We start from the raw sequence: 15,805 nt of genomic DNA on the forward strand, positions 1-15,805 counted from the left end.
TTGTGTGTTATTGTATGAGTATAATTCAATTTTGGTTCATGGAGCAAAAGAAAATCGCAGTACTAAGAATTGCAGTAATGTAGATTCATAATAAATCAGAATCACGATACAAATGGAATCAGCAAGCAAGTATTAGTATGACAATGGAATTGTGAGACCTGACCACCTTAAGCAAAATGGAAAATACCTAAGTCACTGTGGAAGACTGAGAGCTCAGAGGACAGATGGAGGCAGCTGGAGTGATGGAGACGTGGACATGAGTCTCATCTGTACTGTTCAGATTTCTGATCTGAAAACCTAATAAAACCTTCAGTGCCACATCCCCCTCCATCTTACTTAGAACCCCATGTAAAGATACTTTTGGAATGAATGTTTTATTACCGTTGAACAAAATGAAAAGCGTTTGAAAAGGCATGTGCTGCAAATGTGATGCAATCACAGTTGGACTTGGCAGCTCGTACATGAAGGTTGTCTTACCCCCTTTATATTCCAATGATAGAAAGCGATGCAGTTGGTCCATTGTTAACATCATATCCTGAGATAATCAAAACATCTGGACGTCTGGATCAGCTCATGTTCAGCGCATGAACAGATAGCACAAACACTGAGCTCAGATAAACCTATTTAATGTACATGTCATACACTGTTCTTCACCACGTCGAGGAAACTGTTTTCACTCACTTTTAGCGTGTTTGGATTCCAGCACTTTGAGTAACAGTCTTATATTTGAGGGTGTGTGTGTGTGTGTCTGCACTAGAGTATGTTTGATCTGAGTTGGATTATTGTATTTCACAGTAACTGCCCGCAGAGCATCATCTGTGTCGTCCGAAAGTGTTCCAGTTTCAGAAAAGAAAATCAGAATATACACGGCATCTGTTGCTGCGTAGATGCAGAAAACAAACATTTATGCACAGCACTTCAAAACTAAATGAATGAAAGACTTAGACTTGGGTTCGCTGTAATGAGTGTGATGAGTTTTAGAGTTCACTTGTGGGCAAAAGCAGCTTCAGGGAAAATGAAGTCACAGCTTCTTGTACCAGCACAACAGCACTCTGTATTACGCAGGTATGGGTTATTTAAAGCTGTTGAGACATCTGCATGTATCACTGATCCACAGCTCTAATTAGAGTCTTTGTGTCATCCTCACCTTTCTTGATCTTCTGATGGAAGTTGATGGCATCCACAGAGGCGGTGACAATGTTTGTCTCGCAGTGTCGAAATGCCACTATGCCGGCGACCTCGTCCATCAGCTTCATGGTCACACCTGTGTCAAACACAAGCGACGTTTGATTTCATTAGCACGCGCGGAATGTCCGAGCAGGGCCGTAGAAATGCTGAGTCACATCCTGCCACAGTTCACGGTCCATTAAGCCCATTTCTCTCTAAAGTGATTTTAAAAGGAGAGATTATTACTGGAACTGAACAGTGTGATCTAGGTTGGTCATTACCAACTACTGGGATTTACAGCTTCAATAAAATGCAGTCATAATTGATTTGTGATTCAGGTCCCAATAGTTTGTCATCCCCGTACAAAAAAGTTTTGGAAACACTGAACTGGATGAAACCACATGTTAGTGAAGATAGGGAGGGAGAAAGGAACATTTTGGATGTTTGCTCATTTGCACTCGCCATGAAAACTCACCAAATTGTAAGAGAATACACTACAGACTACAGCAGCCACCATTTTAAGACTGCAGGTGGTGAGTACAGCAGCTGAGAATATATATATCAAACTAATGTTTGTGTGTAATGTTTTGTGTGTTGGCGCTCAGAGAGGAAGGACGCAACAGCAGCTGCTCCGTGAGAAAGGCCGACCTTGAGACAACTTGAGAAAAACTTTGAGATAACTGAGGGGAAAAAAAAAAAACTCAGTGAGAAGAAAATGGTGAAAACTAAAGTTGACCAAATGATGGAAACTATGATGGAAACTATGAATGAAGGAATGGAAGCGATTCACGCCGAGATGAGGGCAACGAGAGCTGAGTTGAGAGCTGGGATGAGGGCGATGAGAGAGGAGTTCTTGACCGACTTCAAGGAGAAGCTGGAAGGGGTGACAGTGGAAGTCAAAAAGATCCAGGAGGAGAACGCAAAAAAAGACTTCAAGGAGAAGCTGGAAGGGGTGACAGTGGAAGTCAAAAAGATCCAGGAGGAGAACGCAAAAAAAGACAAGCTGCTGCGGGAGCTGGGGTACAAAATTGAGGAGATGGACCAGCTGGGAAGACTAAATGAGGTGATTGTCAATGGCCTCAAGATTAAGTGTCAGAGCTATGCAAGGGCGGCTGCGCCATCGGACGATCGGTCGCTGCAACCTGATGAATCAGAAATCAAATCTGTGCAACAGCAGGTGGATGAGTTCCTGACGGGCAGAGAGATCAACGTGGACTTCAACAATGTGGAAGTATGTCACCTCTTACCACGAAGACAGGAGAATGGAACACGAGCTGTCGTGCTGAGATTCACCAACAGAAGTCATAAGACGGCACTGCTGAAGCAGGGCAGGAAGCTCAAAGGCTCAGACGTCTACATCAACGAGAATCTCACCAAAAAGAATGCTGACATCGCCAGAAAGGCACGTCAGCTGAAGAAAGGAGGCAAGATCCAACACACCTGGACGGCAAACTGCAGAATCTACATTAAAACAAATGGAGCTACACCAGAAGAAGTCAAAATAATGCAAATCAGGAGTGAGGGCGATCTGGAGGAATATAACAACTAAGGTATGGCTCACGAACACTCCATAACTACAGCACAGCAAAGGTCAAGGGTCACTACACAGACTAAAACGATGATGGAAATATTAGAGAGGATGGCTGAGCAAGAAAATGTGGAGCTGTGAACATGTGAACCACACCTTAACAGACCCAAATGAAATAATTGACCCGGATAACCATCTATACCTAAACGTGTCTGAGAAATGCCAGTACTACACTGAAGACCAATTTAACGAATGCATTGAGATGGATGGGAAATTGTCTTTCATTCACTTCAATAGCAGGAGTCTATACACCAACTTCGACCACATTAAGGAATACCTACAACACTTAAAAAATGCTTTCAACATCATTGCGGCGTCGGAAACGTGGATTAATGAGGATAAAGGCGCAGATTTTTACCTGGATGGATACAAATTGGTCAATGTTAGCAGAAGACATAAAGGTGGGGGAGGAGTGGCCCTGTTCATTGACAATAACATTGAGTATGAGATTATTTACACAATATGTCTGAAGCTGTTGAATATGTAATGGAATGTGTGACAATTGAAATCTGTGTGACGAAAGGCAGAAATATAGTGTTAAGCTGTGTTTGTATACGATGGGCCTACAACCCCTCATTACACGTCCAAGCAGGTTCACGACACACAGTGCGACCCTAATTGATAATATTTTCACAAATATTATAGGGAGAGGCATAACAAGAGGACTACTGATAAATGACATAAGCGACCACCTGCCAATCTTTACTATCTATGACTGGAAGCACACTGTGACACAGACACTGAATAGAAATATATATAGAAGGGTCAGGACTGAAAAAGGGATGCTTACACTGAAAAACAAACTAATGAGGCAGGACTGGAACGAGGTCTACAAAGAAACAGATGTAAATGATGCTTATGATTCCTTTTTGCAAATATTTAACACGCTGTATAATAGACACTGTCCTGTAATGAAAAGACACACAAATCAGAAAAAGGAGGGAAAACCATGGTTAACAAAAACGTTGATAAATGCCTGCAAGAAGAAAAACACCCTGTACAGACAGTACATGAGATTAAGGACAGAACATTCAGAAACGAGATACAAACAATATAGGAACAAACTAAATAGCATTCTAAATGACTGCAAAAAAGAATACTACAGTAATCTGCTGGCAGAAAACATGAGCTATACTTAAAAAACTATGGGACATTCTAAATGATGTGATCAAAAGCAAAAACACCAAACCTAGCTATCCTCTCTACTTCAAGGACAAAAACACTAAGGAAGATAACAAAGAAATCATAGCAGAAAGATTTAATGAATTTTTCGTCAATGTGGGGCCGAATTTGGCAAAGGACATTCCTGACTCACTCCTTCACTGGGACCACTTTGATAAGGACAGAGACAGAAACCCAAGCACAATGTTTCTCACCCCAGTGAAGGACAGAGAGATTACACACCTGGTCAACAAATGTGTAGCAAAAACATCCACGGATGTTGATGACCTCGACATGAAGCTAATCAAGAAAGTAATAGTTGAAATCGTTTCACCCTTAACACACATCTGCAACCTGTCATTTCAAACTGGGACATTTCCCACCAAAATGAGAAAAGTGGCGAAAGTAGTGCCATTGTTTAAGAAAGGTGACATACATGAATTTACTAATTACAGACCAGTCTCAATACTAGCACAATTGTCAAAAATTCTGGAGAAACTATTTAACGATAGGCTAGACAACTTCATTAACAAACACAATCTGCTATATGATAGCCAATATGGATTCAGAAGAAACCACTCGACGGCGCTAGCTTTAACTGAGTCTGTGGAAACCATTACTGACGCCATTGATCAAAAATTACATTCAATAGGAATATTCATAGACCTGAAAAAGGCATTTGACACCATCAACCATGATATTTTGATAGCTAAACTGGAGAGATACGGTATAAGAGGCATAGCACTGGAATGGGTCAAGAGTTATCTTCACAACAGATCTCACTATGTTAAGATGGGAGATTGCACATCGACTTGCTTGGACATAATTTGTGGGGTCCCACAGGGATCAGTGCTGGGCCCAAAACTGTTTATACTATACATTAATGACATATGCAAGGTATCCAATATTCTGAAATTAATATTATTTGCAGATGATACTAATATTTTCTGTTCGGGGGAAGACCTAAACAATTAGTGGAAACAGTCAATAATGAAATGGCCAAGCTACATGTGTGGTTTAATATAAATAAACTATCTCTAAATTTAGAGAAAACTAAATATATGCTGTATGGGAAAAAAGGCTGTAAGACTAGTATTAACATACAAGTTAATGGAGTGGACATTGAAAGGGTTAATGAGTACAAAGTGCTGGGAGTGATTATTGATGACATGTTAAGTTGGAAGCCACACACCAAACAGTTAAAAGGCAAGCTGGCCAGGAGTGTGTCCATACTTTGGAGGGCACAAAAACTATTAAACCAGAAGGCACTGTACTTGTTGTACTGCGCACTAGTCTCTCCACACCTACAATACTGCGCAGAGGTCTGGGGACACACTTACAAAACCACTACTTATCCCCTGTTTATACTCCAAAAAAGAGCCTTGAGAATCCTACATTATGCCAGTTACAGAGAACATACAAATCAACTATTTACCAAATCAAAAATACTTAAATTCTATGACTTAATAAAATACCGCACAGTACAGATGATTTATAGGGCTGCCAACAAAAACCTCCCTCACAATCTACAGACATTATTCCTGAACAGAGGGGAGGGACACAATCTAAGAGGGAACATGAGGTTTAGGCAGAGAAGGGTAAGAACTACATTAAAATCCTTTACTGTATCGGTCACGGGGGTCAGACAGTGGAACAATCTGGATGAGGAGATGAAAAAATCAGCAAAACTGAGTGTATTTAAAAAGAAGTATGTAGAGATGACTACTAATCGATACAGAATGACACAGAAAGAAAGTATGACAAAGGTCAGGGACAGAAATCTGTAGACACTGTGGGAAACGGTGTGACGGCGCGACGGAACATCATGGACACATGTACAGACACACATGGAGTCTGAGTTGACTGTCTAGAGCTAGACTATATCTCTGAGTGCTACCGGATGCTGAAACATGTTTTCTTTGTCAAAATGTCATAAAAAAAAAAAAAAAGAGGAAATGAAATGTATGATGATAATGGGGGCGGGACTAGTTAAGCTTTGCTTCTCCCGCTTTCCCTTTCGATTATGTATATTGTGTGAACTGCAATGTTATGTGATGAGTGATCTAAATGTCATGACCGAAATAAATAAATAAAAATAAATAAATAATAATAAAAAATGTATTATTGAAAGGTTTACTGTAGGGAGGCAAGGTATTGGAATTTTTGCCGATATATTGGAAGTGCTTGAGCCGATAACTGATATGTATATAGTTTTTTTTCCCTATGCAATTTAGTCTCTTCTGTAGTTAAATTAAATATTAATGTTGTTCATACTCATGTTGCAGCAGATGTTGCTATACATTTTCTTCATTGAGCAAAATAAATAAACAGTTGGCGGCCTATTTATCTGCCGATATCGTGCCGAATATATCGTGCATCTCTTGTTCACCGAACACTTTGTCACACTAAAAGCTTGCTGACGATTTAAAGCATGAGACAACACTGTTAGCAGGGAAGCACAGTTTCACAATAAAAATCAAGCCTGAAACCCATTAGTTAGTTATTGCAGCAGAGATCACAGTGCGGACACAGACACTTACAATCCTGCACCTGGGTCAGACTGCACCACACATTAGGCCCTGTGGCAGCTTGTGTCATGTGGGACGCAAACAGTTGTTTGTGAGTTTCTCACAGAAAGTGTGACATCTTGGATCGCATGGGTGGGTTGTAACTGAGAGAAGTGAGGAAGAGGATGGCATCTGTTTCTCATCTCGTGAGAGTGAGTGCCTTTGTGAACGTATGCTCATTTAAAGATATTCAGATGTTTCTCTTGACACTCCAGCTGCCTTAGTCATTCTCTCTGAGGAGCCGCTTTTTTGTATTTCTCACGTTACAGAAAATCAATAGGTCTGCTTGCTGATTGCTACGTTGGCCAAAAAGGCTCGTACCACCATCTTCATTTATGCCAGCCAAAAGTGTAGGAGTATAACCAGAAAGTGCTGCTTGCTCTCAAATGCAGTGTGTCTTGTAACAAGAACCACACAAGATGATAAGGAATTAAATCCACTGTTACATTGACATCTTGCTCTTCTTTAACGTTGTAGTATCATTTTAATTTCACTTACTTACGGGCATTTAACTTCGCAGCTGGAATGTCAAAATAGGAAATGATGATTTACCAAAACTCAGACGTCTACATGTGATTGTGTGGTCAGCTGAGGATCAAAGGGGATCAGGCCTTTTTTGATAGAAGCAAAATCCTTTTCCTGAAATCACATTTAAAGACTTCAACGATTTCAAATTAAATGAGATGTTTGCTCTCTCAAGAAGTAAGCTCTGTTTTCACCTTCAACTTTATAAGTTCACTTTAATCATACAATGTCATCCTCATGGCTCCAAACTGATTTTTTATTTATGTTTTTATATTATTTTTAGAACGTTATATTTCATTTTATTTTATTTCCCTCATTTTTAGCAGTTCTCTGTTGGGTTTTGTGCAACTCAAGTATTTAAATCTGCTCTTTATTGTTTTTAACTAGCAGCAGTAGTGGTAACAGTCATAGTAGTTGCTGTTGCTGTTGTTGTTGTGTTAATAGCATAATATAAACAATTTTTCTGTTTAATGATAATGATGTGGCCATTTTCCAGGAAGGTGGTGACAGCATACGTTTCAAGCGTGAGGATTTATTCATGTATTTATTTATTTGTGAGAACTGATGGGATCTCGGCTCAGATTGAAAATTTCCCCAGAGACGGCTGCTGCCATGAGTGGTCGTGTCTGAGCATGTAACGTTTAATGGAGATTCATCATGGCCTGACACAACGATGAGATTGAACGCTGTATTGTACAAAATTGAATTTAGACATTTAACTCATTAGATACCCTTCGTGAGTCAGTTTCAGTGGGCCCCACCCGATCCATTTTAAAAACATTGACGTCCTTGGGATTGCGATGGAAGCTAATGGGTCTGTAAGTTAAGATACCATAAAGCAGCTTTTGTTAATTAGTAGTTTTACATTTATTGGATCAAATGTATGTTAGTATGAAGTGGATTTTTACAGCCACTGTGCATTAAAACACTGTACAATACCTGCGCCACACCAAATGACAGAGAGACTATTCCAACAATATTATCAACTGCCTACAATGCAAATCAAGCGACTAGAGCCAATCCCAGCTGAAATAGTGCAAAAGGCAGAGACAACATACAGAGATGAACAAATATTCACTTTCACACACACGGGTCCCGTTAACCTAATGTGCATGTTTTTGGACAGCGGGAGGATGTTGGAGTGCCTAGAGAGAACCCACATGTACACAGGAAGGCCCTCAGTCGAACCAGTCAAGGCAACAATGCTAGCCACTGTATCACCGTGTGTCCCTACCTGGTAACAACAAAACCTAAACATAAAGTCTGTCTCCTTCTGAGGCCACTTTTCTGATCATACTAAATTTGCTTGCTTTTCAAATAAATTAAAAGTTATTTGCTTTTGATAAACTATTGAACCTATTAGGTCTATTAGGTATTCTTATAAATTAACTTGTGATACAGGGACACAAGGATTACAAATGAAATGTAAATGTACTCATTATAAAATGATGAATACAAACTGCATTAGGCCATATACTGCGCTGTTGCCTTTGTCACTAATCAGCTGATCACACTAATCCTTGAATCAATGTGACCTGACCTTTTCGAGATTTCATCTCATTTGATCTTCCATGCACAAATATTGACAGGATGAAAGTGTATTGTGTTTCTCTGTAATATATGAGGGCTCTTCCAAGAATGAAATGATCCTCAGGGTAAATAAAGAAACAGCCGCACTCAAACGAAACCCTGCTCAGCGTGCTGAGGTAAAAAAGTGAATGGTAATATCTAAATGGCTGGACTGGACCAGTTAAAAATAAGAGAGAATAGCACGGACTGCGACGCTCTGTGAAATTACTTTAATAGAAACTGACATGGTTATTTTGGGCTTGGACTGATTTTCACATTCTGAGGGTTTTTGATACTGAGTGGAGTAGTGCGAGTGGGGTCGCATGCTCTCGTTTCCCAGCTCCCACTGTTTGCAGCTCTCCAGATGCCTCGAAAAAGAGCATGGCGGGTGTTGGGGGATAATTACAGCAGTTGGTTCACACTATTCACTTTGCCACACTCCCCGAGAGACTTTCCACGTGATTTTCTCCACGTTTGAAAATACTGTCATATACAAAGACTTGGTTGTGATGGCGGAGCTGGGAGGGAAATGTGCGTGGTTACAAAATTGTCACATTGTGGGGGAAAAAGGTTCAGCAGTTTCTAAAAATGGCTCAATTGCAATCCTCGTTGTGACTACAGAAGTAAACGGAGACGTCTGAGACAGATATAGGAACGCTTCATTAAGTTTGTCAGGGGAAATGAAGGACAAATGTGGACGTGAGGCACATGGATACATAACAATGACTGATGTGCAGACATAGACTGTGTATAAAAATAAACGTAGTCTTCTGATTGCAAAACCAACTCCCGATGGGTAGCCTTGATATTGGCAGTGTCAGTTTTTGGGAAGTTCACAGATGTCACCTGCAACCAGGTTCCTATTAGAAGACACTACCTGTCAGTCACACTGGTGTCCACATTATCGTCTATTTTCCTCTAAATGGGAACACAATTTACAAAATTGACATCATGTGCTGTAGAGGTGTGGTAGCTGACTTCATATGATCCCATCATGCAACAGTCAGAATCAAAACAACTCAATTGTGGCAGAAAGATATCAGACAACATGCAACTCATCTCTTAACAGGCGATTGGACAGCTTGTGCCCCAGGATACCAAAACAGTCCGGAACAAGCAAAGGGGAGAATATTTTACCAGATCTGCAGAAGAGTCGGATCACTGCCATAAAACGACCTCAGAGCAAGTATAGAAGACAGCGTGATCCACAAGCAACAGATTCTGCTTGTGTACTGATCACGTCATATCAGGTAAATAATCCAACAAACTAACTTCAGTGTTTTCCATAGACCAGCGAACAATTTGTGGCAGTGGAGGGCGATTTTATAGTGGGCATAATGGTGTAAATGTGTGTATCATGTAAGGTACACCGCTGATACGTCATCTCTGTGCCAAATATCCCTCTTCTTTGCATTTGATATTGGATGTACTGTATGCATTATGTGCGAAGAGAAGGGGCAGCTGAATCAGATGTTAATCTGTGTGTGTGTGTGTGCATGCATGTATCTCTGTGTCTGTGTGTGAGGGAGAGGGAGAGAGAGAGCAGCACAGGCAGGGAGATGAATGTACGATGAACTTTGCGTTGTGTTCTTAAATTGCTCAATGTATGAGAAACCCTGAACTTTAATATCTAGTTTATCTGACATGCTTTTATTGTGACGTAGAAGCGTTCCACTCTGGCTGTTTCCATAGTGTTTCTATATTGGTGAAATGAACTGCGGGGGCATCACGTCATATATTGTTCATACTCAGGGGATGTGAACTCTGACGGCTTGAAACTGGCACCATTTCCTGTCAACATGCCACTGCAAACAAAGTGAGTCACATGCCATCCAGAAATCGACCTAAAATTAGTGATTGAGACCATTAACTCCTCTGGAAAATAACAATAATAATAATAATAACAATAATAACAATAATTCAAGTGAGAAGTAGACTCATTTTGCCATAGACTTCCATTCAAACCGAGTTCTTCTTACTTCCTGGGCTTCACTATATATATATATATATATATATATATATATATATATATATATATGTATATATACATATATATATATATATACACTCACACACTCACATAAAACTCAACCAATCAACATTTCTTATTATCTATAACACACTCATTTTTTGAATATACATGAAATATACAACAGTCACTACCCCACAGACCGACAAAGGATTTTCAACCGACTCTCCTTTACTGTCATCTTTTTTGCGTCCCTAAGCATTTTTATTTTATTTTAATGCAACTGTGTGCTTCACTTTCACTTGTCAGCCCTGCTTCCTGCAGCAATTCATCTTGTGCAACCTCGTAACTAAAACATTGAAAAACATCAAGTGGAGAATAGTGCTGTCCTTGAATACCATAGATGGTTGTCTTTATTAGTCACATGCCATCAGTGAAACTGTTAATGCAGCCCCTGCATAAAAAAAACAACAACCCCAACCCTCTCCTTGTACAGTCGATGTAAAAGGTTGAAGCGACGCTCAGTGTGAGACTGGAAATGAGGACAAGCAAGGCCAAGTCAGCCCCGGGCCTGGCGTTACACATTCACAGGGTGACATGGCACACTATGACTCTCCCTTTGCCGTAGGGTGGGAACACGAAAGGCAGGGTGTGGAATGAGGAGGGAGGGTGGATGGAGATGGCTCGGGTGAAGGGGAAAGACAACCTACTCCAAATGGGGAAAAGGGGCAATTAGTAACCAAGTTCCTAGTGCAGCCCAGTTCGCCACAGGGCAGAATGCCTCTGTGATTAGATCCCATGTGATGATTTACCCAAACATTCACATTTGGAGGCGTCCATCAGCAGCAGGCATGAGAACAAAGTGGAGACTCTTCTAGGCAGCTCTTGTCATTCATCAACTCTGTCTACTAACTTAAAGTCCTTTTAATTAGAAACAACTCAGACACAGCACTCCGAGCAAAGCACCCAGTGATGTGAGGGGAAAGAGACTGTAACACCAAGAGATTGCGGCAAAGAATCACTGACCTCTGCCTTTCTTACATATTCTCTTATCACTTACTCCATCTTTATCTCATTCCCACCCTCTCGTCCCTCTTCTAACCCTCTGCCCACCTTTATCCACCACTGACAGTTCCCTACCTCCTCCTGTCCTTTTCATCCCCTCCCCAATATGTGCTTTAATCGTGGACAGTATCAAACGGCTCAAACTGCCTCCTAATGAGCTGTTACTATAGAAACGGCTCCTGTTAACATTACTGCCACGCAGCAACCCACCCACATCTTCTTACAAAGTCCCACAAGCTGCAGATCTTTTGTGTATTTTACCATTCCAGCAGCTGAGTGCTTTATTAAACACTGGGTAGCATCTTAACGTATTTATGTGTGACTCTGAGTTCTGCAAATTGGGGGTGAATGCTGTCCGAAATGCTGTTAAACTATTAGCTCACTGGGAAAATCAATGAGATATGATTCCTGTGATGGAAAGTCTATCAGATAAAGGGCTTTCAGATAAAACACCCCTCCAGCTGTGATGGTAAAGGTCACAAGCTCCTGCAGACTCATTTTCTAAATGTACAACATGGCCCCCCAGTTCCTTTCTGTTTTAAACTGGGACACAATGACTTCACCACTGAACCATTATCACTACCTTTTTCAAACCAGCTTGTAATAAAGCAGGCAGGGGTGTATTTAGGGGGTGAGAGGGCAATCTTATCACTTAGTACATTTACATGCACAGTTTAATCGCGCTAAAGCTGTAGTCTGACTAAGACCAAGTATACATGCGGCAGTGTATGTGTGACTCCGCCTCCGTAGGTGGTGCTGTATCTCTCTGTAAACTATTGTGGTTCAGTATGTTTCTATACCTGCTGTATATGTTAATCATGATACATTAGATCAAGCATGGCCTTTGTGGTTGTCCAGAGAAAGCCGCTGCCGGGGGGGAAATTTTGGTGCAGGCATAGAACGCAAAGTCTGACTAAGTGAATACATGCAGGAGTAACAAGTTAGTCCAACTAAAATCGAGACTTATCGGACTAACATAACTGGATAATGTGATTCATAGTCCGATTAAGACTGGCTCGAATCTTAGTCAGACTAAAATCTGAATTTTAACATGCATGTAAATGCACTGACAGTCACAGTTCCAAGTTTGTTTTACTCACTTTACGAGTTGTTTAACTCTCTGGCCATCATTAGAATAACACAATATGTCCCAATTTCAATTGTTACTGTCCTGTGCTGCATTCTCTCAGCACAGGACCAGAAACTGAGCTGAACTTAGGGCTGATATCCTGGACAAAGCTAAAGATGGGCAGCTTGTTCCAGAGTTCCAAAAACAGTTGTTCCAAGCAACGCGTGTGGCCATAACTGAACTACAGGCTCATTATAATGCTCGTGCTTGTGGAGGCTAATGACATCTGCAAGTGAGCATCCTGGGCTTGAGCCAAAACAATGACAAAGGAGGCTGCAGTATTTTATTCACGGACAAGATGCACACTGATGAGGAAACTAAAGCAACACCAGTTTTCACTCAGCATCTGTCACTTTCCTGTTTGGCTGACCAGCTTGCGCTTGATTAAACTTTCTTTCTTTCTGCTTTTGTGGCCTTTCTGTTGGAGAATGTGTTGTGCTAGAAGTTGGTTGCTTGGTGATATTAGAAGACTCCATTCTTATGCAAACTATGCTAATATACTGCTAACACACTTGCTACTCGCCTGCTTCATTAATGGAGGGCAGAAGTCGTCCGCTGATGTTTACCATGAGGCATACACGAGTGCACATTACATCTCATCCTTTACATTTTCCTAACTCCAAGTCATATAAGTCAGTTCATAATTGTAGGCAACGGAAGAGGTTGTGGAATGTTTCACTTCATGATCCGTTCATTCATTCACATAAAAAAATGAATAATGCGCGATATATCACAAACTGGAGTATCTACCGGTGCTGATATCAGTCCAATACAGTTATTTTAGACATTTGTGCCATTCTGTGTAATTTCAAAGACATAAACCTCACAATATTTCACAACATATTCATCTCAGGAACAGCCCACATGGCTGATTGTTATCGACCTTTTTACAGTCTGTATAGTGAAACATTTGATATGATTTGAGTGATTTTGGACAATATCGGTCCAATACCAATAATGAGTATCATATCGGCTCATCCCTAACACACACACACATGCAGGTTTCTTCTTAGGACACTGCTATTTATATAGTGCTTTTCAAAAATTAAGAGTTGCTTTCCATTAAAATCACAAGAATGAACAAGATAATTAATTAACAAAGCATTATCGCTAACCTTAACAATATGCAGTTAGTGTCCAACCCAAACCTTAACCTATCCACAACTCAAATCTTAGCCCTAAATGTAAACAGTCCCTGAGAAATGAATGTTTGCTTCGTTAGGACCAGGTTTTGGTCTCCATGAGGACTACTGGTCATGATAAGGTCAGCGTTTATGTCAGAAATCACACACACACACACACACATGCGTAGCTTTTTTTGGGGGGGACACTGCACTGACTTCCATTCATTAGGACAGCTTAAAGGAAAGCCTTATCCCTAACCTAAACTATAGAGTAAATGCCCTAACATAACTACAATTCAAAGCTTTAACAAGAGCTTTGAAAAAAAAGAGGGTCTGCCTCATTATAGTCAGACTTTGGCCTCTGAGAACTACTGTGTTTATTACCAGAAAAGGTCCTAAAGGGGTAACAAAAACGAGTACACACACTCTCTCTCTCTCTCTCTCTTTATAAAGGTCGATCACACAAGCTCCAGTGGACATATCCCTGTCTCCCCGAATCCCTATGTCTCAGGCAGAGACATGTTTATATAGTCACTGAGCATGGATCACAGCAGAGGACAGATAATATATGGAGCCACAGTGATGGATGTGTTCCCATGTTCAGGCGAGGTGCCTCAGATCTGCATCAGATCTGCTTTATAGTCACACATCTGGGTTTCCTCTTCCCTCTCTGACACACACACACACACACACACATTAAGTCAAGGTGTGTGCGCAGAATGCTGGTGTCTTTCTCACAGAGAGAGAGAGAGAGAGAGAGAGAGAGCGCAACACATCAAAACACAACATCTAACAATATTTCTGGGTTTTCTTTTTGGTTTTTTTTCCTCCTTTTTTTCTGTCAATTTGATTTAACCAGGACTGCGATGGTGTCCACCTGTGGCAATCAACTGCTGTTTCCATAGAAACGGGTTGTTACGCTTCCTTAGAACACGGAGGAGGGTAGGGGAGGGGAACTCGCAGAGAGAGGAAAAAAGAGCATGAGATAATGAGGAGAAGTGGGCAAAAAGGGTGGGGGGGGGAAGCTCCAACAAAGAAAATGAAAGAAAAGGAAAGAGAGAGAAATAAGAGGAAAAATGTCAAATTAATGAGACTCAATGTTTCAGATGCTTTGATCTTTCACCTCATTTAGAAAATGTCCATGCATGTTAAAGACCGATACCCAGGTGTCTGCAGTTGTACAGTCACAGGCCCCGGCCTCATAACATCTGGTATTGTAAACAGTTTTGGTATTTATCAGTGACAGTGTTTTCCCACTGCCAAGCACTTGACAAGCAGCAGATATGTTTAAGACTCAAATAACTGAACCCACACATACCACTCACTCTTGAAAGTGTTAACTTGGTAACAGGAACCTGTGACTCTAGGAATGTTTTGCAGTGTTGGGATCAGTTCCTACGAACAGTCGGTAAAAAAGATCAGATTTTTTAGTGTTATTGTAATCGTGTGTTTTTACTTACTAAAATAAGGACTGTGACGCTGAGACAAGACAGACTGGGATTCCATATGGCTGTCAAATCAATCCTGACCAAATAGATATTATTAATGTGACACATGTGTAATTGCATTAGTATTAGTGACATAATTATCAAATCCCTGGTTGTATGGATGTGCTGTCTCATCGCTGCTCTGCTATTACCATCTGCCGTCTGTCAGGATTCCCTCTTTTTTTTTTTTTTAAAGATGCTAATTCACTCTCTGTGTGTACACAAAATGATGTGTTTGTTGTTCTCAGATGTTTATGTTTATGTTCTTCATATCTCCTGAGGCTCATAATATGTCGGCTGCTTTTTACTTTTACCGGCACAATGGGGAAGCATGCAGTTTCCAAATAAACTGTTATTGTCGTGGGGAAGTCAGTTTGCTTTTCTCCCACAAGGGTATAGTGAAAGGACAGAGGGGGAGAGAGAGAGAGAGACAGAGGGGGAGAGAGAGAGAGAG

At 40.8% G+C, this 15,805-nt stretch overlaps 1 protein-coding gene across 3 annotated transcripts in view; it reads right to left on the reverse strand.

The window, feature by feature from the left end:
• acot7 (acyl-CoA thioesterase 7) overlaps positions 1–15,805 on the reverse strand; it is a 47,888-nt gene that overhangs the window by 13,836 nt on the left and 18,247 nt on the right. For all 3 annotated transcript variants that reach the window (XM_058644216.1, XM_058644217.1, XM_058644215.1), the window contains one exon: positions 1,148–1,264. In XM_058644216.1, the coding sequence (XP_058500199.1) occupies positions 1,148–1,264 (117 nt within the window). The remainder of the gene's footprint in view (positions 1–1,147; positions 1,265–15,805) is intronic.

The sequence above is a fragment of the Solea solea genome, chromosome 11 (assembly GCF_958295425.1).
Source record: "Solea solea chromosome 11, fSolSol10.1, whole genome shotgun sequence".
In the NCBI taxonomy this organism is placed as follows: domain Eukaryota; kingdom Metazoa; phylum Chordata; class Actinopteri; order Pleuronectiformes; family Soleidae; genus Solea; species Solea solea.